The sequence below is a fragment of the Gymnodraco acuticeps genome, unplaced genomic scaffold (genome assembly GCF_902827175.1).
Source record: "Gymnodraco acuticeps unplaced genomic scaffold, fGymAcu1.1, whole genome shotgun sequence".
Taxonomy (NCBI): Eukaryota; Metazoa; Chordata; class Actinopteri; order Perciformes; family Bathydraconidae; genus Gymnodraco; species Gymnodraco acuticeps.
The window spans coordinates 68,413-93,249 of NW_022990924.1; the positions used below are offsets into that span (position 1 = coordinate 68,413).

Consider the following 24,837-nt stretch of genomic DNA (forward strand, 5'->3'; position numbering starts at 1 on the left):
ATCATGGCTGTCAGTGACGTACTTCCGGGTCATTTCACTTGGTTAGGAAGGTTCCTAAGCTAAATGGACTATTGGACTGGGCCCCTGCTGTCAGACGATCTACTGTGCGGCATCAGAAACGGACGTCACTTCATGTGACGCTCCGGAGGAAAGGACGTCCCATTGCTCTTAAAACTCATGTCCCTGCTTCTCGTGGTTTCCTTGGCCCTGTCTCAGGTCGACTATTTTCATTTCCTCGCTCCTCGGTCCTCGGTCTCACCGGAAGTTGATTTGTCTGCGCCATCTTGAGTACCGTCCCATGGCTATTATTTCTGCCGGAGGAGCGATAATGGAGGAGCTATAATCGAGGAACCACCAGACCATCCTCCGATGAAATCCTCAGACACGCGCCCCGCCCCCTTACTTTGTATCGCTCACTGATTGGACGATGCAGTGCATGCACTGATCTGATGCTTCTTGACATGAGAGCAGTTTCCCAGCGGAGTAAAGAAAATACATGAAACTCATGAGAGTCACTCCTCAGTTTACTGTGTTTTGTTTCAATTCATGTATCATTTAGTTACAAATATGTGATATATCTGAACAACAAAGTGGTCAAAAATCATTTTATTCATTTATTTGAAACATTTTCATGATCGCTTTTTTCATTCATTTATTGTCATTTCCATTCAGTCAGTCATTAAGTGCTATTAAAATGTTAATGTGCTACATATCCACACAAACAAACAAAGTGTGCAATCCAATGAATGTTAATCTAACTGGGTTTTGATAGATAATATATCTCTTTTTCTTCTCTCAATTATTTTATTTCTATTGTGCACTCTAATCAATATTAATCAAACTATTGTTCGTTTATACATTTTAAGAATGGCGTTTATCTTTTTTGAGAATGAGTTCTTATTTGATTTTATTTATTGGGGTCTACAACAGATGATACAAATGTTTGTGTCAGTACATTTGTGGCGTCAGACGATCAGCTGTGCGGCGTCATCACAAACGGACGTCGCTTCACGTGACGCTCCGGAGGAAAGGACGTCCCATTGCTCTTAAAACTAATTTCCCTGCTTCTCGTGGTTTCCTTGCGTCCCTCCATGCTTCCCTGGTGGGAGGGACTAAACGCAGGGAAACAACGCAAGTGAGGGAAGCAAGGATTTCATTTAACCGACCTGAGACGGGGCTCTACCATGGATGTGGGCCCAAGCCCCCAGGAAGTGCGCCGGAGTCTGATGAGAATATCCGTTTTGGAGATTATATTAATTATGGGAAATATAATCAGCACTTAAACAAGACTTGAGTTTCACCTGAAGTAAATTCACAATCTACCCTGCAGTGTACAACGTGATTAAAACTAGCTGCCCCTTTGCCAGCTTAGATTACACTTGAATGCATCAATAATTATAATCGAAACATATGATATATGATTCGGAAATGGACAATTTGCATAATAAAGTACTTTTACTTTTGGTATTTTAATATTTTGATGCCAATATTTTTACTTGAGTAACATTTTGAATGCAGAACTTTTACTCTGGTACTTCTGGTCATAAACCTATCCTACATAGTAATAATAATATATTTTATTTCTATAGCGCTTTTCTTGAACCCAAAGACGCTTAGTACATGTTCATTGGATTTGAAAAGAACAAAGAAGTAGACGGGATACATGAACATTCTTTATATCAAACATGTGTGGTGAAATCAAAATGAAAAACAAACTAATCCATCAAGATACAGGTATTTTTTACTTTCTACATTGTTGTTGTATTAGCAGATTTATTCAGTACTAACACTCATCTTCACCAATGTACACCACCACTGAAAAAATAATTATACAAAATCTTGAAAATGTCACTAATCAAATATTTTTGAAAAATAGAGAAAACATACAAATAGAAACAAGAAATATGGACATATGAACAAAATGCCCAAATAAAGGAAAACAAGACTAGAATGTTTAAGAATAAAGCACAATAATCTTCTTTCCGCCAAGTAAAGTTAAGCGTCAGGATATCCAAGTTCACATTTTTACACATTTGGAAATTACCAAAAGTGGGCCACTGGCAGAAAAATAAAGAACAATTGTTCATGCTTCAACATATAATATGTAATAGCCCTATGCATTTAAACACTTTAATCATACATCAATATTTGTGGACACTTTGAGTCTTTGTATTTACATTGAGATATTTAAAGTATACATTACAGCAACACATTACTGCAAGATCATTCTACACCAACAATTAATACATTTGCATTACAATAAGGCAGCTAATGGCATTTGTAATGAAAAACACACATACAATTTATGTTAACCCTGATAGATACCTGCTGCACTTTCATTGACCACCATAATGGTATAAGTCAACAGGCACATTATCTTCCTCTTCTTTGATTAATGTGCTCTCATTGCCATGACCTATTATAACCATGGAGTATTCCTGGGATTCTTCTGTTTCCACTGGGACTGAATACTCAACATTTTCAAACTCCCATTCAGTATTTAAGTTACAAGCTGTGTTCGGATGTGTAACGGACCCTTGTGGTGCACCCAGGATGTAATACTGGACATTCTCATTTTCTGGTTCCGTTTGGTGTCTTTCAGAATCTGGCAATGCAGTCATTAACGTATGTCCAAGAACTCCTGTAGGATCACCTGGGACAAAATGCGCAACGTCCTCAGGGTTTGACTCCGTTTTGACATCATCATGAAGAGGACAATATTTTTCCTCTGAGTCCGGTTCTGGTTTTATATTTCCATAACATGGATGCCAATCCTCCTCTTTGATTTGCAAGTTTCCTTGGAGAGGACTGCCACAACCATCACCCACTTGGTTCCCATTGTTTTGGACAATCTTCCTAGGATCGCTTTGTACCTTTGTGCCATCACGAAGGATCCAATCTTTTGTTTTGCAGCCTTCGAGAAAATGGACACAACTAACACCTGAATGGTATTTCACTTGGCGCACAAAACGACCAAAGAGCCGACATTGCTTATTTTGGCTCTTCTCTAGATGACTTTGTGAAGCAAATAAAAATGGCAATTCGAAGATCTTGTTTACCTTACTGTATCTGTCATAACCTCTGAGCATGGCTTGGACTTTGGTCGTTACAGCTATTGAAAACTCCCAGCTTCTTCTGTGTTGGGAGCTAATATCAAAGTTATAGTCAAGGATGTCATACCAAGTGCTTGGCAAATAGTGTCCTCTATTTGTTTGTGTATATTTATTTATCTCCGACACTACAGCTTGGGTCAATAGCCTCAAGTGCAGTTTTTCTTTCTCTCCGGATTTTGTTACATCCAAATCCAAACCTATCTCCGTGCAATTGGGATAACAGATCACCTGACTGCAACGCATTGTTTTGTATTTTTTTCTCTTGTATTGTATCTTATAAGGATTATCACTTGTCATTGTGTCTTTTTCCTTCTTTGTTTGCAGTGCCAGCTTTCTTTTTTCACTAACCTCCCTCCATCCAGCATCCTGAATCCGATCTCGCCGAGTCGATTTGCAAGTTGGAAGTTGTCTCTGAGAAGACTGAAATGGAATTTCAAAGACCTCATTAAACCAGTCAGGCCCAACTTTCTTCGGGGCTAAAGAGTAGAACAAACGTGCAGGACTTGTCCCCTGCAAGTCAATGTTAAAGTTGTGTTCAAGGATATCACCAATGATGTCACCCTTTGTTCCACACAATGATCTGGCAAAACCAACCACTTCCAACATAATTTTGCGAGTCAGTACATTGGTGTCAAGTTTATCTCCTGCTTGGTCTTTGTCAACAAACAGGTTCAAACCTGTGTTCTTGCAAGCAGGAAAGTATTCCATTATCATCTCCTCTATTGCAGAGAAGGAAGAGGACTGAACCTTTTCAGGCTTTGGTGCTGTGCAGTTTGCATCCCCAGAGACAGCGTGCGCCCTGGTATGTGTAGGTGGATGATGCATGTGACTAGGGTCAGAGTCAACCTGACAAGTCTTATGACTTCTTTCTTGAAAGCATTTGGGGCAATATTTTGTAGGATTTTTTAGGCATATCAAGTTAGGCAGTTCAAAAGGCTTATTCACAGAGTACATTTTCATCCCAATTACTTGGGCATTTATGCTTGCCAATAGTTGCTCTTTATAGGCCTCGCGATACAGTTCATTTTTTAAATCAAGAGGAAAATTATACTCCAATATCTCTGTGACGAAGTGCTTTGGGTCTGATATCAGTGCTGTGGCAAACGTATTCAATTCAACCATGATGCCATTGGTCAGCGATTTTGGGTCGAGATTTAGTTTTTCTCCAGATCCTACATTGAAATCAATGCCTAATGTCCTGCATCTAGAGTAAGAATATAACGGACAATGTTCAGTATGAGGTGTTGAGAGAATTTGCTGTATACGATTTTCCCGCACTTTCCACAGCTTTAAATCTAGTTCATTTTTATGTTCAACCGCAGAACTGCCTACTTCTTGGTTTGTGATGGCAGTATGGGACGAACCAGCACTACATCCATCTGTATTAAGGTTGTTCTTTAATTTCAATTTCCACCATAGATTTTCTTTTCCTAGTTTCTTTGGTCCCTTGAAGGGTTTCACATAGCGTTTTAGATTCCTTCGCTCCACTGTAGCATGAATTCGGGTAACAATGCTTCTGGCAAGGTCAGGATCTCCACTTTGCAAATGAAAATCAAAGTTGTGTGTAAGAATGTCAAGACAAATCTGCTCAAAAGTCCCACACAACTTTTCTGCAAAGTTTGTCACTTCAGCCACTGATCCATTTGTCAGTTTGTTGATGTCCAGTTTATTTGGTTGATGATTGTTAACATTTAACTTCAGACCTATTTCCTGGCAGAAGGGATAGAGATCTACATCCTTCTGTGAAACTTGTTCTGAAGTTTTAGCTTGTGAATGAGTTGGGAACCCGGGAGCAACATCACACTCTTCCATTTTCAATATGTTGCTGAGTTGAGGTTTTACATCGCCCATACCAGGGAGAATAGGAAGTACACAAATCTCATTTGAGAATTTGATCGCATCTTTAGAATTTTCCAGCATTCTCACTCGATTCATAATTTCCAATGTGACTATGTTTCGCTGGTATTCACTCTGCAAGCCGAAATTAAAGTTGTGTTCAAGAATCTCCATGATGAAATCCTGCTTGGAAGAATTCATTGCCAAGGCAAATGTTGCAACTTCAAGCAGATGAGTGTCTCGCAAATTGTCAACCCTAATATTTTGCTTTGCACCAAATCCAACATGGAATTCAAGACCTGATTTCTTTGAGTTGTTGAATGGACCAAACTCGAATGTTGAGAGGATTTTTCTTGCACGGTTAGCACGCAACTTCCACAAGTTGTTCTCTGTTTCCATTTCTTCTTGTTTGACGTCACATTTGTTTGGTGTATTTCTTGAAGTTTGTGTTTGCGCTTCAACTCCAAAACACCCTCTTTCCATTGGTTGATTAGCAAAGGGTGGGTTAAGGTTTGAGTTCTCTGTTTCCATTTCTTCTAGTTTCATATCACCTTTTTTTGGTTCATTTCTTGAAGTTTGTGTCAGCTGATCAAATTCGCAACGCCCTCCTTCATTTGGTTGATGAGCAAAGGGTTTGTTTACGTTTGCGTTTACATTTGGTAAACTGGATGAGATGTCATCAGAGGTGAGGGAAGGCACGGGATGACCCAGACAACTTGATTCTAATTGTCCAGGAATGTCTGAGCTTAGAAAACAGTGATTCTGAATGCCTAGGTTTTCTGAATCTGTCATTTCGACTGAGTCTAGATCAGACTCTTCTAGAGGACAAGTGTAGTTTTTTGCTCTTGTTTTCTTTGTTTGCAGTGTAAGCTTTCTTTTCTTGGGAGTAGTTTCCCGTTTGCGGGCATACTGACGAAAACATAAACTTCATTGAACCAGTCTGGTGTCGCTCTGTGAAAATACATCGTAGGAAAAAAATGTCTCCCCTGCATGCCAATGTTGAAGTTGTGTTCAAGGACATCTTTAATGATGCTATATTTAGTCCCACACAGTTTTTTGGTGAAACTGGCAACTTCATTCATAATCCCATATGTCAATACAGGTCGATCCTTTTTAGATTTTGGTTGGTGTTCGTCTGCAAACAGCATAAAACCGTTTTTTTGGCAACAACGGTAGCTGTCCATTATCGTTTCCTCTCTTCCTAAGAAGGTAGAAGACCGATCCCTTACAGTCTTTTGTCCTGTGTAGTTTGCATCATCAGAGACAGCGCCCGCCGTGGTATGAGTACGAGGATGATGTATATGACTAGGGTCAAAGTCATTCTGACAAAGCTTATGACTTCTTTCTTGAAAGCATTTGGGGCAATATTTTGAAGGATTTGGTAGGCACATCAAGTCAGGCAGTTCAAAAAGAGTATTCATCAACCAACGTTTGGATCTCTTGACATTCATTGGTGTTACTTTTGTCCATAGTTGCTGTGTAAAGGCACTGCGATATAGCTCATTTTTTAAATCAAGATTCAAATTATACTCCAGTATCTCTGTGATGAAGTGCTTTTGAGCTGATAGCATTGCTGCAGCAAAGGAGTTTATTTCAACCATGATACCATTGGTCAACAATTTGGGATCAAGATTTTGTTTTATTCCAGATCCTACATTGAAATCAATGCCTAGTTTCTGACATCGAGAAAAAGAATAAAGTGGGCAATGTTCTTCATGGGGTACTGAGAGGATTTGCTTAATGTGATTAGCTCGACATTTCCACAACTTTAAATGTAGCTCATCTTGCTGTACAAAGTCAGTAGATCTGCCTACCGGTCGGACTATTTCCACAGACTGAGAAGATCCATCACTACATGCATCTAAATGTGGGTTCCTCTGGCAATCAAGTTTTACCATTGTTGTAGAGTCTTTTGTGGTGTCCTTTCCAGTTATATGAATTGCACAATTTGATAGATTCTGCTTCTCCACTATAAAAGGAATCCGTGCAAGAATATCTCCGGCCAGGTCAGAATCTCCACTTTGGAAATCAAAGCAAAAGTTGTGTCTGAGGATGTCAAGACATATCTGGGCAAATTTTCCACACAACTTTTCTGCAAAGTTTGTCACCTCAGTCATTGATCCATTGGTGAGTTTGTCAATATCCAGTTTTTTATTTTGCTGTGGATTGTACACATTTAGTTTCAGACCTATTTCCTGGCAGAAGGGATAAAGTTCTAAACTTTTCTGTGAAATATGTTCTGAAGTGTTAGCTTGAGAATGAGGTGGGAGCAGCGGAGAAAACTTGCACTCTTCTATTTTCATTATGTTGCTGAGTTTAGGTTTTACATTGCCCATACCAGGATGACCAGGAAGCTCAAAAACCTCATTTGAGAATTTAATTGCATCTTCACAATTTTCCAGCTCTCTCACTCGATTCATAATTTCTAATGTGAATATATTTTGCTGGTATTCACTTTGCAGGCCGAAGTCAAAGTTGTGCTCAAGAATCTCCATGATGAAATCCTGCTTGGATGAATTCATTGCTATGGCAAATTTAGCAACTTCAAGCAGATGATTGTCACGCAAGTTGTCAACACTGATGTTCTTCTTTGCACTGAATCCAACATTGAATTCAAGGCCAAATTTAATTGAGTAGTAGAATGGACCAAACTCGAATGTCGAGAGGATCTTTCTTGCACGGTTAGCACGCAACTTCCACATGTCGTGCTCTGTTTCCATTTCCTCTCGTTTCATGTCACCTATGTTTAGTGTATTTTTGGAAGTTTGTGTTTGCGCGTTAACTTCACAACATCCTCCCTCATTCGTTTTATTTGCATTTGAGTTTACAGTTGGTAAACTGGATGAAATGTTATCTGTGGTGTGGAGAGGTGCAAGAATAACAAATTGTTCTGGAATGTCTAAGCTTAGAGAATTATTTGGATTGTTCAAGTTATCCTGAATGCCACAGTTCCCTGAATCTGTGAATTTGTCTGAGTCAGACTCTACTAGAGGACAAGTGTAGTCGTCTGCTCTTTCTTTCTCTGTTTGCAGTGGAAACGTTCTTTTTTTGACAGTAGTTTCCCGTTTGCTGGCATTCTGATGAATAACATAAACTTTATTGAACCAGTCTGGCGTCAGTATTTGATTTGGAATCCTAGGAGTAAAATGTCTCCCCTGCATGCCCATGTTGAAGTTGTGTTCAAGGACATCTTTGATGATGCAATTTTTAGTCCCACACAGTTTTTTGGTGAATCTGACTACTTCATGAATAATCTCGTTTGTCAATACATTTGTGTCAAATGTATTTGTTGGTTTGTCTTTGTCCACAAACAGGATAAAACCAATTTCCTTGCAAGAAGGGTATTTGGCCATTATCGTTTCCTCTCTTCCTGAGAGGGTAGTGGACTGATCCCTTGCAGTCCTTTGTTCGGTGCAGTTTGCATCACCAGAGATTATGTCCTCCATTGTTAGTGGATGAAGATGATGCATGTGACTACGGTCAGAGTCATCCTGAAAAAGCTTATGACTTCTTTCTTGGAGGCATTTGGGGCAATATTTTGTAGGATTTTCTAAGCACATCATGTCAGGCAGTTCAAAAAGCTTTTTTTTCCGATAATCGCTAGAATCCATCTTCTTCAAATGTGATACGTTAATTTTTCTCCATACTTCATGGGTGAAGGCACTGCGATGCAGCTCATTCCTTAAATCAAGATCACAATTATACTCCAGTATCTCTGTGATGAAGTGCTTTTGTGCTGATATTAGTGTTGCAGCAAATGTGTTTAATTCAACCATGATGCCATTGGTCAACAATTCTAGATCAAGATTTTTTTTGAATCCAGATCCTACATTGAAATCAATTCCTAACTTCTTGCATCTAGAGAAAGAATAAAGTGGGCAATGTTCTTCATGAGGTACTGAGAGGACTTGCTCAATCTGATTAGACCGACATTTCCACAGCTTTAAATTCAGCTCATCTTGCTGTCCGAAATCAGTAGATCTGCCTACCTGTTGGTCTATCTTCACAGTCTGAAGAGAATCCGCTTTACATGCATCTACCTTTTGGTTGCTCTGGCAATCCAGTTTGACCATCATTGACGAGTCTTTTCTTGTGCCCGTTCCAAGGATTACACAATTTGATAGATTCTGCTTCTCCACTAGAAAAGGAATCCGTGCAAGAATATTTCTGCCAAGGTCAGGATCTTCACTTTGAAAATCAAAGGAAAAGTTGTGTCTGAGGATGTCAAGACATGTCTGCTCAAATGTTCCGCACAACTTTTCTGCAAAATTTGTCACTTCAGTAATGGATCCATTGGAGAGTTTTTTGATGTCCAGTTTTTTTGGTAGATGATTGTTAACATTTAGCTTCAGACCTATTTCCTGGCAGAAAGGATAAAGATCCAAACTTTTCTGTGAAATATGTTCTGAAGTGTTAGCTTGAGAATGAGGTGGGAGCAGTGGAGAAAACTTGCACTCTATTTTCGTTATGTTGCTGAGTTGAGGTTTTACATTGCCCATACCAGGACGACCAGGAAGCTCAAAAACCTCATTTGAGAATTTAATTGCATCTTCACAATTTTCCAGCTCTCTCACTCGATTCATAATTTCCAATGTGAATACATTTTGCTGGTATTCACTTTGTAAGCCGAAGTCAAAGTTGTGCTCAAGAATCTCCATGATGAAATCCTGCTTGGATGAATTCATTGCTATGGCAAATTTAGCAACTTCGAGCAGATGAGTGTCACGCAAGTTGTCAATACTGATGTTCTTCTTAGCACTAAATCCAACATTGAATTCAAGGCATTTCATTGAGTTGTGGAATGGACCAAACTCGAATGTTGAGAGGATTTTTCTTGCACGGTTAGCACGCAACTTCCACATGTTGTTCTCCGTTTCCATTTCCTCTTGTTTCATGTCACCATTGTTGAGTATATTTCTTGATGTTTGTATTTGCTCTTCAACTTCACAATGCCATCCTTCAATTGGTTGATTTGCAAATGGTGGGTTTGCATTTGAGTTCTCTGTTTCCATTTCTTCTTGTTTCAAGTCACCTATGTTTAGTGTATTTTTGGAAGTTTGTGTCTGCGCGTTAACTTCACAACATCCTCCCTCATTCGTTTGATTTGCATTTGAGTTTACGGTTGGTAAACTGGATGAAATGTCATCTGTGGTGTGGAGAGGTGCTTCTTGTTCCATGTCTGACTTGTTTGGAACATTTATTGGAGTCTGACATTTCTCCTCAACTCCACAATGCCCTCCTTCATTATGTTGACCCGCAAGTGGTGGAATCAAATTTAAGTTATCAGTTGGTAAAGTGGATACAATGTAATTGGTGTTGAGGAAAGGCACATGAAGACAGTTTGATTCTGGTTTTCTAGGAATGTCGTAGCCCAGAGAACTTTTGGGGTTTTGTGACTGATTCTGTTTGCAAAAGTTTCCTGAATCTGTGGCTTTGCCCAAGATTAGTTGAGATGATCCCAGGGGATAAGAACAGTTTCCCTCTGTTTCCATTACTTCTTGTTCCATGTCACATTTTTTGCCAGAATCAGACTTTCCTACAGGACAAGTGTGACAATGATCTCTCTCTGCTGTTCTAGTGCTATACAAATGAGTGTGATAAGAGAGTGTGTTTGTTTCCATGTCTCTTTTGCGCCTTTTGATTGCCTGTTTACTTTTTAAATCAGACTGCCTTCTTTTTGTCACTTCCTTAAACTGATATTGCGGAGCTTCCATATCAGACAGAGCTGTTTCTCTGTGTCTTTTGAAGGGATTTGTCTGGAATGAAAACAGCTCAGTTTTAAACTCTGGGCTTATTTTGGTACCAATGTTGAGAAATCTCGTTCTTTTCTTCAGCAAGTGCGATATCTTGAACAAAGCTCGACTTTTTTCTTGTTGGCTTTTTAGATCAAGTTCAAAATTGTGCTCCAAAACATCCAGAACAATAGGGCTGTAGGATGCAGTGAGAATTCTGGTGAAGTGAATTAACTCTAACATTATGCCCTTTGTCAACAAACCTGGCTCTAGACTTTGTTTTGACCCAAAATCAAGGTTCAGACCAATTTTCTCACAAAAGGGAAACAACTTGGAAAAATCATCATCTTTTTGTTTCTCTGCTGACTGTGCTTCTGAAAACTTGAATTCATCTTCATAGTCACTGTCATCACTTTGTGCCCTATCCATCTCTTCCAAGAGACTTTCTGCCTTAATGCAATCTTTGGATGTTGCGTGTGAACACTGTAATTCCTCTTCATGTTCCCAATCATCAGTGTTATCCATCTCCACCAGGATACTTTCAGTCTTATGCTTTGTGGATGCCATGTTCGGTTCATTGCTGCTCGAGCATTCTGGATTACATGGTGTGTCAAAGAGAGTGAAAACTTCATGTTTATCTTTAGGAGGTTTCCTAATCAAGTTTTTAACTTTGTGCATAATTCGAGATGTAAAATCAATCCGCTGTTGATCATTTTCCAAATCAAGATCGAAATTGTTCTCTAAAATGTTTGTGAAAAAATGCCTTTTACTCTTGTTTACTGTTTTAGCAAAGTCACAGACCTCAAGTATGACCCCATTTGTCACTAAACCTATATCCAGTTTTTGATGGTTGTTGGATGCTACATTAAAATCCAATCCAATCCTATTGCTGCAATGGAAAGGTTCTGGATGTCTTGAATATTTGTCTACACACATAATGCGCCACTGCCATACTTTGTTGGTATCCATCTTTGTGTTTGTTCTTCATACAGCAGTTGTCCTTGTTTTCCATCTGCAGTGAATTCACCTACTGTTCTTCTTTGCCTTGTATGCTTTCTTTTCCTGTATTTAGTTAGAAAAAAGAATGAAATTATATACAAATGAATCACACTATTTTTTAACCAATGTATTAATTATATAATATTTATCAGACTAAAATACCAGATATCTGACACTTAGACCCTTAGTTTCTCAAAGTACTCTGGTTACTTGTGATAGCCATTAGGCAATATCTTTGACATAATGACCATTTATTTTATTTTCTTTCTTTAGATAAAAGTGATTTGCCAAGCAGCATGTTTAGTGGCTAATGTATTTTGATTCATCTTATAACTGTGCAGCTCATTTAAAATTTGAATATTTTGGACATATTTTAATTTTATGTCATATTTTCATTTCATTTATTCTACTACCATACATTTTTTTACTATGAGGGGCATTTTCTTGTACACTAAATTAATACCAACTTTTCAAAAAACACAATTCTACTTGCAGCAAATTTATATAGATTTCATCTTGCTACATACCTTGCAAGACATTCATCTTGAATAAAAGCTCTTCCAAGTTTTATAGCCCACTCTGAATGTCTGCTTCCTATGTGGTCATCCTCCAGACAGCAATGAGACTCTTCTGGTACAGTGCTACCATGGATGAAAAGAACATTTAAAAACATGTTTAAGAGTGGTGACGGAAGTATTCATAATTATTTCTTTTGTAAAAGTTGTACAATTACAATGTAGAAACACTCTGTTACAAGTTGGAACCCTGAATTCAAAATGTAAAGAACTAAAGTATAGGCAACAACATATACTCAAAAGTACTTCAAGTTACAATACATGAAAATCAAAACATTATAATACTGGATAAAAATAATTGATTCATTAGCATGAATCCATCAGCGATTGGTCTACTAATGTGGGGTACCTCAAGGCTCCATCTTGGGGCCTCTTCTCTTTAACATCTACATGCTACCACTGGCTCAGATAATGAAAAACAACAAAATAAGTTACCATAGCTATGCAGATGACACACAAATGTACGTAACAATTTCACCAGGAGACTATACTCCAATTCAAACACTGAGTAAGTGCATTGAACAAATCAATGACTGGATGTGTCAGAACTTTCTCCAATTAAACAAAGATAAAACTGAGGTAATGGTTTTTGGAGACAAGTCAGAATGTATAAAAGTTAGCGCTGAGCTTCAGTGTGCAATGTTCAAAACAACAGATAAAGCCAGAAATCTAGGTGTAGTCATGGACTCTGACCTGAGTTTCAACAGTCACATTAAAACAGTTACTAAATCAGCCTACTATCACCTAAAGAATATATCTAGGATTAAAAGACTAATGTCACAGCAGGATTTGGAAAAACTTGTCCATGCTTTTATCTTCAGTAGACTCGACTACTGTAATGGTGTCTTCACAGGTCTCACTAAAAAATCTATTAGGAAGCTGCAGCTAATTCAGAACGCTGCTGCTCGAGTCCTCACTAACACTAAGAAAGTGGATCACATCACTCCTGTTCTGAAGTCTTTACACTGGCTTCCTGTGTGTCAAAGAATAGATTTCAAAATACTGCTGCTGGTTTATAAAGCACTGAATGGTTTAGGCCCAAAATACATTTCTGACCTCCTGCTAAATTATGAACCATCCAGATCTCTCAGGTCTTCAGGGACTGGTCAGTTTTCTGTCCCCAGAGTCAGAACTAAACATGGTAAAGCAGCGTTTAGTTATTATGCTCCAAATATCTGGAACAAACTCCCAGAAACCTGCAGGTCCGCTGCAACTCTGACTACTTTTAAATCCAGGCTGAATACTTTTCTTTTTGTCGCTGCTTTTAACTATTCATATCTTAAACTGCACTGTAACTTTTATCCATGTATTTTTTCTTTTAATGTTTATTTTATTAGCTTTTCTTTTTAATGTTAAATGCCATTTTCTTAATGTCTTTCATTTTTTGTAAAGCACTTTGAATAGCCTTGTGTTGAAAAGTGCTATATAAATAAACTTGCCTTGCCTTGCCTAATGTTAGAAGGAACAAGAAAATCGTGCATGCATGCAGAGGGGGAAGAAGTACTCAGATCTTCCTAAGTAAAAGTAGAAATACCAAAGTGTAAGAATACTTCTACAAGTAAAAGTCCTGTATTGCAAAATGTTACTCAAGTAAAAGAACAACACATTTTGGCATCTAAATATACTTTGTCTTTATTAGGATCCCCATTAGCACTAGCATGTGCATTGGCTATTCTTCCTGGGGTCCTCACACACACAAAACATACAACAAAATTCAAACAAAACAGCTCATAATTTCATGCAATTTACAATGCTGTATGAAGTGAAAACTAAAATGTTCATCCAATTATCGCCATCCTAAGGCCAAACAAAAGTAAATACAAATAAGTGTACATAATAATATATGCATACATAGCCACAGGCACAGTTCAAATGTACTTTATAATACTTAAATATTTTTGTAACAACCTTTTCAAATGTACTTTTTTTTTTGTACTGTAATTTTCCTGAATGATGTGAACCGGTAAAGAGTTCCAGCTGATCATGGCTCTGTACATGACTGTTTTCTATCCCATATTTTATTTAGATTTGGGTAATACAAACCTTCCTTCTATTGTATGTCGTGTTTGATAGTTATGTTATATAACACTATAAACCTTTGTGATAATATATCTGGTGAGTGAGTCACTGTAATATTTCTGACAAAATTTAACAAAATATAAGTTGACCTCTGTCTGACAGTTAACCATTTCAGTGTCTCCAGCATTTCAGTGACTCTGGTTCTGCAGGAACACTGCAGTGCACATCGTGCTGCCTTATTTTGTGCTACTTGTAGTTTGTTTAAATCTTTTTCAGTAGCACTAGACCAGGGGTGGCCAACCAGTCAGAGGTTAAGAGCCACATGTTTTCTATATTACTGCAAAGAGCCACATCAAACACACAGTCACTGATACCGCTTGTTTCAGTTTATTGTTTTCTGGAGACAAGATTTCAACCACGTCACTGATGCATTTTTGTGGCATTGGGATATATATTTTTTAAATCCTCTGGAGCAGAGAGAGGAGCTTATTGTTATTGATGAATGCATCAGTGTTTCTTAGGGTCAAAAACACTAAACTCACAACTTAAAATGAAAGTGTTTAGTTTATTTAATTAAAGAGCACATGTTCAATGTGAAACGTGACAGTAGATATAGATTATTTGCAATTTGGTGCTATATATATATATTTAAAAAAAAGAAAATTATATATTTTTTTTAAACACCTTGAATTTCAGGGGGGGGCGCGGGGCTCCGTTGGCGGGGCACAGCGCCCCTTCAAGACAATGGTAGGGGAAACACTGGATAGTGTTTAATCAACGATAGGTTTCCCCCCCTCATAGATGATTGGTTCACTGCATCGCAGGTATTATTGTGATTGGCTCTTGGGCCACATCAAAATTAGACGCGCTGTCATCCTCTCATACTGACACCACACATACACACGTAGGGAGAGCCGGGACGAAAGTAACACGGGACGAAAGTAACATGGGACAAAAGTAACGCAGCGATTTTATCCGAGCCCAAACAACTTTGACCGGCCAAATTACGTCAGAATTATCAGCATTCAGTACTTAACAGACCTACTAAATATCAGGTTTAACTGTCAGGAGTAGCTAGTGTTGTCACGATACCAACATTTTGGTTTCGATACCAAGTCAAGAATTGCGATTCCGATTATTTTTCGATACTTTTCTTAAAAAAGGGAAACAGTCTTAAATGTAATTATTGTGCTTTATTTCACACCAGAACCATAACACAAACTTTTAAACAATGAGAACAATAAATAAAATAAATGACAATTAATACATGTCTGACAGACAGGCCTCGTGGTGTCCGTAGGCTTGCCCTCACTGTCAGAAATATAGCTAAAATACTTCCAAATTTAGCTTCTGGCGTCTTTTTTGTCAACAAGCCGAGGCGCAGCGGCAGTTGCACTCCCACTTGCAGCCATGCTTCTCGTTTTCTCACATGCTCTGGCAGCTAGCGCGTGCACGAGAGAGGGGATGGACTTAGCGCGTGCACGAGAGGGGAGGGACTGCAGGCACGGCTGCAGTGCAGGGAGTGGAAGCAGAGCGCTGAATACACACGGCTCTTATTAAAACAGCGCTTTCTCACCGGAGTACTTTTCCCCGTCATTCTTAAAGTACCGATATTAATGAAACGGAGGAATCGTAACGTTTTTAACGGCAGAGTATCGCGGTACCTTTCAAGTATCGGTACACCGTGCGGAGTCAGTGTCTCTTCCCCAAACACATACAATTCGATATGAACTGAAGAGCCGCATGAAACTAGGCAAAGAGCCGCATGCGGCTCGAGAGCCGCGGGTTGGCCACCCCTGCCCTACTGGAATTGATATTTCCTGAGAACATACATGGCTAAAATTAGTAAATATATGATCAATACAAGTTGCACTTTTTGACCCATCTTTCTTTATGCATATCCTAGTAGGTTTAGTCACCATTTGTACCAAGTTACATGTATTAATTATTGTCTGCAGCTTGTTTTTAAGGGCACAGTGCAACATATTCCAGTTAATATTTAAATCTCTGTCAAGATCACAAACTTTATCTAACATTTCACATAATTTGTCTAAATAAATTAAGTTTGCATTTGGAGGTCTGTAACAACATCCTACCAACAAAGGTTTCAAGTGAGGTAATTAATTTGCAACCAAAGTACATCAAATCATATCTCACTTTAGGTGGCATTTGCTTTTGAATGTATACTGCCACCCCACCTCCATATGCATTCCTGTCCTTTCTAAATATTCTATATCCATCAATGTCCACAGCAGCGTCATTAAATATGTCATCAAAGTAGGGTTGGGTACCGAGAACCGGTTCCGGTTCGGAACCGGTTCCAACATTTCGATTCCAACGGCATCATTTAGAAATGTGAATTTCGGTTCGGCTTTTCGATGCCTGAGGAAATGTTTCTCGCCGCTCTCCGTAGCCTACTGTATGACTGCGGCGGGGTGGGAAATATAGCGTTGTACCTACACTTCCTACAGCGTAACCTGGGACCAGGGCCGGCCTGTCGCACTGGCGTTATAGATGTTCGCCTAGGGCGCCAGATCTGTGGAGGCGCTGCGCTGACAGCTCTGTCACTGTAAGTGATGAAAATGGGGGATGTTGGCTTATCTGGCACCCGCAGCTCACAGTCAAAGTGCGAGTGAGCGTGGGAGCGAGCGAGGGAGGGTGCACCGGTACCAGCGCTGTTGTTATTAGCATCTAGTGCTAGCTGCTCTAACGGATATTAGAAGAAGATGTTTCTACAATAATGTGGAGGGAGAGTTCTCTCCAGTCAGACTGAGAGGCTGATAACTACAGCTCAGTGAGGTAAAGGACTCTTGAGTGTTTAGATCAGGGGTGCCCACACTTTTTTGGCTGGTGAGCTACTTTTGAAATGACCAGCTCACCGAGATCTACCAACCAAAAATAAAATCCCAAATTGCAAGGGTTGCTGAATAACACGTTTTATTTATACATGGGATAACTACAATAAGGCTGCAACAAACGACTAATTTGATAATCGATTAATCTATCGATTAATGAAACGATTAATCGACTATTCGGACTATTACGCCTTGCACAATTTCTCAAACGCTCTTATTTAGCCATCAACTTTTAGATTTAGCTTGAGGTTGTTTTAGGCATGTGGAAACTTACAATGAAGACAATAAAGATGAATACTTGATTCAAAAATACATATATTATTAAATTAACTTAAATTGTGAACAAAATTAACATTGCTTTTTATTTAAATTAAATAAATTGTTTGTAGCCTTTATTTAACCAGGTGAAAGCCCCTTGAGATCAAAAGATCTCTTTTTCAAGGGTGACCTGCAAAAAATAAAATAATATTTCACATCAAAAGAAACAACAATGTTTTAACAAATCGTATTAAATAATCTGATGACAGAACTGTAAACAGAATAGCTGAAACTTTAACAAAATAAAGAGTAACTCTGTTACCTCCCATGTTTGTATAATTGTGTTAACTCCGTGTGGTGCTAACACCTGACGTGGAAACGTTACTCGTGGATGTCAAGACAGTCGAACCCGGTGCATTCCTCCATCTGGATGTGGTGCACTTTTGCTAAATGTTTCGCCAAATTGCTCGTGTTACCGCCCTTACATGCTAAACACTCTTGGCAAGGAGCATTGTCCACATCGAGACGGGTAACATTTAACCACACATTGGAGCGCTTCTCTCCGCCATCTCCTCCGTGTGTGTGTTGCTGCATGTAGCAGCCGCGTGTGTGTAAACTGCCCCGCCCCCTCGCACACAGACGGGAGAGAGAGATCTCGTCTCGATTGGAAAGATAAAAAATACACCGACCATAGACGCATTTGTTTGTCATTTTGCATGTTAGAAACGAGTTGGCGACACTAAGACTGCGAGATAATATTTGTGTAGCAATAATACATGACCTTTCTCTTTCTCAACTCGCTACTCGGAGGGAAGTCGCTGTCATATGCCTTGTGAACACTCCGATAATGCCTCTCCACGTTACCTTTCTTTGGCAGAGCGACGCTTGCTTTACAAATAAGGCAAATAACCTTTGAATGTGACATCACAAACAAATATTCTTCCTCCCATTCTGGGTGGAAGTGGTATGTCTTTAGCTTTTTGCTCGGTCCCGCACTCATTTTGTTGTTTGTCTCTTTAACTTAATTTGAGTTTTCCCGGCACTTGACTGATTTTGTATCGCTTTGCATTCTGGGTTAACAGACTGGAAAGCGATAGGTCGCTTTTTATGTCAATCAAGTAAACTCCTGAATTAAGTGGCAGGGAGGCCAAGGGAGGAGGGATCAAAACCCGTTTTGTCTATTTTAACGGAGCTGGATTTTCTTTTTTTTTTTATGAATGACTCGCGATCTACCAGCATTGCCCCCGCGGTCGACCGGTCGACTGCGGTCGACGTACTGGGCACCTCTGGTTTAGATAGTTCACTTTAGTCTAAGTGATCTCAGTGGGTCTCAAACATTTTGATCACAATTTATGTAAACACATATTTCCAAGGCACTCCTTTATAATTATTGGGATAAAACAGGTTTGAAATCATTCCAATGTATACTATAGGACAGTAAACCAGACATATCGTTTTAAACTGTAGATAAAAAAATATGCATAAATAAAATAGTAAAATAACTAAGATATGAATGAACAACAAAAATAAAATACGTTACATGTATTTGTTATTGGCTATGGTAGGTTATTGGTTATGTTCACATACTTATTTAATTATTAAAATGTAAACCGATCTTTTTCATATGGGTGTTTAGAGTTGCATCCCCTAGATCTAGTCTCTAGTAATTCTGCTTAAAGTGCACCAGATTGAAGCATTTTACTTTAAAATGTTCAAACATTTCTTCTCGGTATGCCTGAGAAGGCAGATATGCTTGTTTTTCTCAACAAGAACTGTTTTTAAATGGGGGGGGGGGAAGTTTCCTTTAAAAGTTGGACTGTTGCACTGTTGTAGCTTCAGTGGTTCTCAGGTTACAGTTACATAGCAGTGAATATAAACAGACTGATTAATGTGAATATTGCTGTAACCTAACCTGTGTAAAAGTTTCTCGAATAAATGTAATTTTTTTGGTGGAAGAAGCATGTATCATTTTTTTACCCTGCCCCTCAAAGAATCGGAATTGAAAACCGTTAAGAACCGGAATCGAAAAGTAGAATCGGAATCAGAATTGTGGAAATTCAAACGATACCCAACCCTACATCTAAGTGAGTTTCAGATATTGCTAACAAATGAATACCACATGATAATATTTCCTCTATCTCAGACACTTTATTTCTTAGACTACATATGTATATGAGCCAATTTAAACCCTTTACTTGGTAACTTATTCAACATTAAGATGGCAATTTAAATGTTATCTCTTTTTCACTTCCTATCAAATTGAGAGCTAAACTAAAACATACATGTAACACAATTTCAACCACACACACCATCACATACATAACCCAACATTTATCTGCACATAGATTGCTATAAATGTGCATACTCACTCGCTCAATTAGACAAGCCTCCCGGTAGCTCCCAAACATTTTTAAATAATAGTATGAAATAGATTAATGGTAATGTCTCGCAACACTAGATCTAATCAATACATTAAAATTACATTTTAGGAGGAATGAACAACAATAGAGACCAGTTAAAATGTGTCTCTATTCAAAATCTAATAAACATAAAGTCATACTCGCAGATGATGAAGTAAATAACTTCAAATAAATGAGTAGATAACTCATAGACCAGTGAATATTGGCCTACAAGAAAATAAAACAATTGTGGAAATCACCAAAACTGCAACAATTCCCATTTTCATAATACAATGAATTTCTTCTCCTATATGTATAATCATACCATCTTTCAGGTCATGTCCATCAGTCATTTCCCACCTTCATTTCTGGTTTGAACTGAAACCGGGCTTATCACTGTTTTATAGAAATGCTCAGCTTCACTACAGTCCCGATAATGTTTGGTTTGTCCATTGAAGGTTACGATGAGTGTTGCGGAGAACAATAGTCCATGCCTCACCTCAGCCTTGCGCAGCTTCATCCTGACTAGGGATTGACCAATATGACTTTTTCAAGGCCGATACCGATACCAATTATTAGTAATCAAGGAGACCGATAACCGATATTTGGAACCGATATAGATTTGCAGTAAAATCAGGAAACCTTGGTGTCAAAATGTAGAATAACACAAACTCCAACACAACTCAACACAACTTCTTTGAAATGCATTTAAGCATATATTATGTTTAATTAACTTTTAAACATCTTACAACTGGTTTCCTCTCTGTGCCCTTTTCTTTAGTGCAGTCATCTGCAATGAGTTAGAGAGAGAGACAAGAAGTGGGGCTGCAGGCTGACATGCTTAACTAACAATAATGCTTAATTTATTAGATCTGTCTATCTAGCATAACATCCCAATAAGCTGCTAGCAACTGCAAAACACTAGTGCTAGCTAATGTTTTGCAAACTATTAAAAGTGAGGCTATTACAGTAGACCTAACGTTAGTCTAGTAGCCTCACTTCTAATATTTTGCTAAACATTTGCTAGATACATGTTGGCTAGCTAATGAGCTTCCCATATCAACCTGAAAAACTGCGAGGCTCCATTCGCAGCCCCTCCCCTCCGCACCACAGTTACTCCGTTGCGAGACGCTGCACGCACCCCCAACTCTGACTGACTTTTGTGGGTTCCCTGTGTAACTGGGAAACTGATAGAATTGGATCATAAGATCGTGGTGTTTTTGCAACTTCAGCATAGGGGATAGGGATGTTTATTGAACTTTGGTTTAACACATGTATGGCTCTGACGCTCAGCGCTGCTGCTTGCTTCAGTCTGTGTCCTTTCGCACCTGCCTGTAATCTGAGAAGGTCCCGCCTCTCTGGCTGGCTCCCGCCCGGAAAATCTTCAGTAATAGCCTATCAGATAGCGCTGTGGGCGGGACATTGCTCGTGTACACAGAGTGGTGACTGCAGCCAGAGAAACGGCCGCATCAGAGCCAAAGTTTTATCGGCAATTTGATAAAAAAAAGGCAGATACCGATAATCGGTCAAATGCGGAATATCGGCCCCGATAATCGGCCAAGCCGATTCGGTCGACCCCTAATCCTGACGTCATTGAATAGGGCTCTCTACCTGGGAATATCCAGAGTAATATCAGGAAATATCTTCACTCGCATGTCACGGAAAATAATCTCTCCCTTGCTTCTTGCCAGCTTCAAGATAGCATCCTTAGCTTGATATCTCTGCATAGTGACAATCATAGGTCTGGGTCTCAAATCAGTCCTCTGCCCAATCCTGTATGCAATCCCGACTGCCGGTTCACATGAGAGCTCACTTCCGAACACCTCCTTTAAAAAGTTTGTCACAAAGGCAATGGGATCGCTCTTCTCAATGTCCGTTTTCAGTCCAATCACACGTAGATTAAACTTTCTGCTTTGAATCTCCATCCTCTCTATTTTGTCTTTAAACTCTTTGTTTTCCTTCATTAGATTGCCATTTGCGGTTTCGAGTATAGCAACCCTACAATCCATGTCGGTTATCCCCTCCTCCATATCACCGAGCTTCTGACAACATGAGTCAAGTTCTCCCTTTAAAGCATCAAGCTGCGGCTGGAATTTCTCGAAAGCGGCCCCTATCTCCTCTCTTATTATGGAGCGTATTAGTACCGACAGCTCCGAGTGGTTCACCTGCAAGGCCCCGCTTTCCATGGCGTCCTCCTCTGCTGCTTGTGTGTCACTCACTCCCGAAAGACAGCTGCTCCCATTCAATGGCACTTTAGCCTTTTTGTTTGGTTTCTTCGGTGGCATTACATTCCCCACATCGTATTTCACTATAAACTTTGAGTGATCAACTTGCTCATCTGATCATAACCTGATTTCTCAAAAAGTTTGCTACGGGAGATACACGCTCTCAGACTTCACACACTACTTCCGCGCAAGCGTATCAAAAGTAAAAACACTCATTATGCAGATTCAGGGCTGGTTCTAGCCAACTTGATTCCCTAGGCGAGATTTTAGCTGGCGCCCACCCCCCAGCCAGAGAATTGTACAGTAGAAAAGATAAAGATCAATAGAGTATCCAAGGAATACACAATAGAATATATAAATGAAAAATCTCTACAAAAGACAAATACACTACAAAAACGTATTGACATAGGTTATATACATCAAAAAGGATTCAAATGTATTCAGTATTGTATGAACATGTTTGATATATATATATATATATATACACATACATATATATACACATACATACATATTAGGAATGCACGATAATTATCGGCCCAATATTAGGAATTATGACGTCATCCCGATAAACCCGATGCCAGTATTAATATTCCCGATAATATACAATATATTTTTTGGGTAAAAAAAAAAAGAAAAAAATACTGCGGTGTGGGTGGATTGGGATGAGGGGCTCTTGTTTTTCACTCGGCTCCTCCCGTTTTGCCAGGACTGTGGTATTAGTGGTTTAGGAAGATGGGAGTTCTTCACAAATCCAGCGCTCCCTAACTCATGCCTGGCTGTGACGTAAATGGTGTGCGGCCGTGAAGCCAGGACAGTAAACAAACATGTCGTCGGTGGTATGGGCGTTGGAGCTATGTGCAACTCAAGGCATATGCTCGAACCGGAGCTGCCTGGACGCTGCAATCATGTTGCGCACTATCCGTGCTGAGTGTGCTGACTTTTCGCACAATGTCCCACTGTCTGGCTTCCTGCATAAAGTCAAGTGCTCTGCGCAGTTGTGGCGAAATGTCGCTCCTCTGTTTTCATTTAAACAGCTCCTTATATCCGTTAGCGCAGCTAGCTAGCACCAGATGCTAACAACAACAATGCACGTAAGGTCTCTCTCTCGCTCGCTCGGGCCACACATACACACACCCTCCCGGTCCTCCAGATGGCCAGTCGGTGCCTGCCGGTGAGCGTGGAAGTGTGGTCTGCCACAAGCGGGCGGCAGGAGCAAACGTTTGCCTCGGGGAGGGAGAAAAAGAGCCACAGCGGAGAATAAACTGAAGGGCAACCATGACAACCATGCAAGGGAAGTCTTCTTCGCTGCTTTTGTGGCAGATTACAGCGCCACTTAGAGGCCTGGCATATGTACTACAGCGTCTCCAGCGCTTTCGAGCAGCAATGACTGTCCGTGGCCCAACCTCTCATTCCCCTGATAGGTGGAGAATTGACCAATAGCCGTAGCACCACCGTCCTGACGTCACGACAGTGTTCAAATTCTGGATCAGATTTGTTGCAGCCCCTTTTTTTTTAAAGATGTGGGTATGGAGGAAAAATAGAGAGGGTTGTGTTTTCTGACACAAGTGAGTTCCCTGGAACACCGGGGACACATATTCATGTATAAAAGACGTACAAAAGTGCATTTTGCATGATAGGTCCCCTTTAATTTACTGCTGGCCAGCAAATTAATGTAATCCTGGTGCTGCAACTAAAGTCCTAGTTTTTATCATGAATCTACATCTGCAGATTTACTGAAGGTATTACACAAATGCTTTGGAGCAAAAGTACAATATTTACCTCTGAATTGAACTGGAGTAGGAGTACTTAAGTTCAGTACTTTAGAACTAATTTTATTACCACCACTGCAAGGTTTACTGTAAATGTGATAGCTATGAAGCTTTTTGTCATCCCAATGCCAACCTTTGACGTTACAAAAAACCTACTTCTGTACAGCGACAAAGCAGATAAAACTTAAATAGGTTCGACTCACATTTTTGACTTTCATTGTTTAAATGATCTCATACACGATAACCTCTCAACCAAAGTGTGGCCAACACGTCAGACTAGAGGAAGAAAGTTCCAGCCGCCATGCTTTCATTGTGACGACGTTAATCACAACCGAACCGCCATGATCGAATAACAGCGAAACAAATGGTAGTACACGTACCAAAGGTAGGCTGAACACTCTCGGAGACTTTATCCTTCCTTGTTAACATCACGTACGTTGTCCCAAAAGATGTCTTCTTATATAAAATCCAGCCGAATCTCTTAAATGTAGAACAGTCGATGTACAGCCTTCACAGGAAGCGAAGAACGAAGATCTGAGCGGAAATTTCAAAATAAAAGCGTCACCATCACCATCAGCGATCAAAACGGGATTTGTCAATGTGCACAATTATATGATTACTAACAATCAATGTAATATATTCGTTACTTCTGTGTTTTCCAACACATTGTTTGATGTTGCAGCACTTTTATATGCTTTAAATCATGACATTTCAATGTAAGTTTAAGTAACTCATTTCCGGTGGTAATACTACTGCCCTTTTAAATGCCACAATCTTAAATTATTTAAACAATAATTCAAGAGTATTCAATTATAATTCAAAGAGGTCCAGATCCTCAAATGTTTTACCAGCAAAGGTCAGAACCTCATATTGTAGAAGTAGCGTGCTATGGTCTAACTCTACATCTTTCTTTATTCTTACTTTCTAATATGGTTGCTGATTGGTGAGCCAAGAAATGGGGCTTAGTTTAAAAAAAATAATCCTGTTCAATCTTTGTGAAGGAGGCCTGACTCACAGCTGTAAAACAATCCAGTAACAACAGACAGAAAATAAA

General features: G+C 39.4%; 1 protein-coding gene across 3 annotated transcripts; it reads right to left on the reverse strand.

Annotated features, from left to right (window-relative positions):
• Positions 1-1,660: 1,660 nt before the first annotated feature.
• Positions 1,661-24,704, reverse strand: LOC117558096. Of its 3 annotated transcripts, none has more exons than XM_034234082.1 (3): positions 24,164-24,704; positions 12,218-12,321; positions 1,661-11,744 (listed from the first exon to the last, which is right to left on the reverse strand). In XM_034234082.1, exon 3 carries the CDS (start codon positions 11,648-11,650, stop codon positions 5,768-5,770), a length of 5,883 nt encoding a protein of 1,960 aa, XP_034089973.1. In that variant the 5' UTR covers positions 11,651-11,744; positions 12,218-12,321; positions 24,164-24,704; the 3' UTR covers positions 1,661-5,767. The 3 variants fall into 3 exon arrangements, with proteins under 3 accessions (XP_034089973.1, XP_034089972.1, XP_034089974.1); XM_034234081.1 differs by having other exon boundaries at positions 1,661-11,743; positions 12,208-12,321; positions 24,164-24,703; XM_034234083.1 differs by having other exon boundaries at positions 1,661-11,743; positions 12,208-12,321; positions 24,164-24,690.
• Between the last annotated feature and the right edge of the window lie 133 nt (positions 24,705-24,837).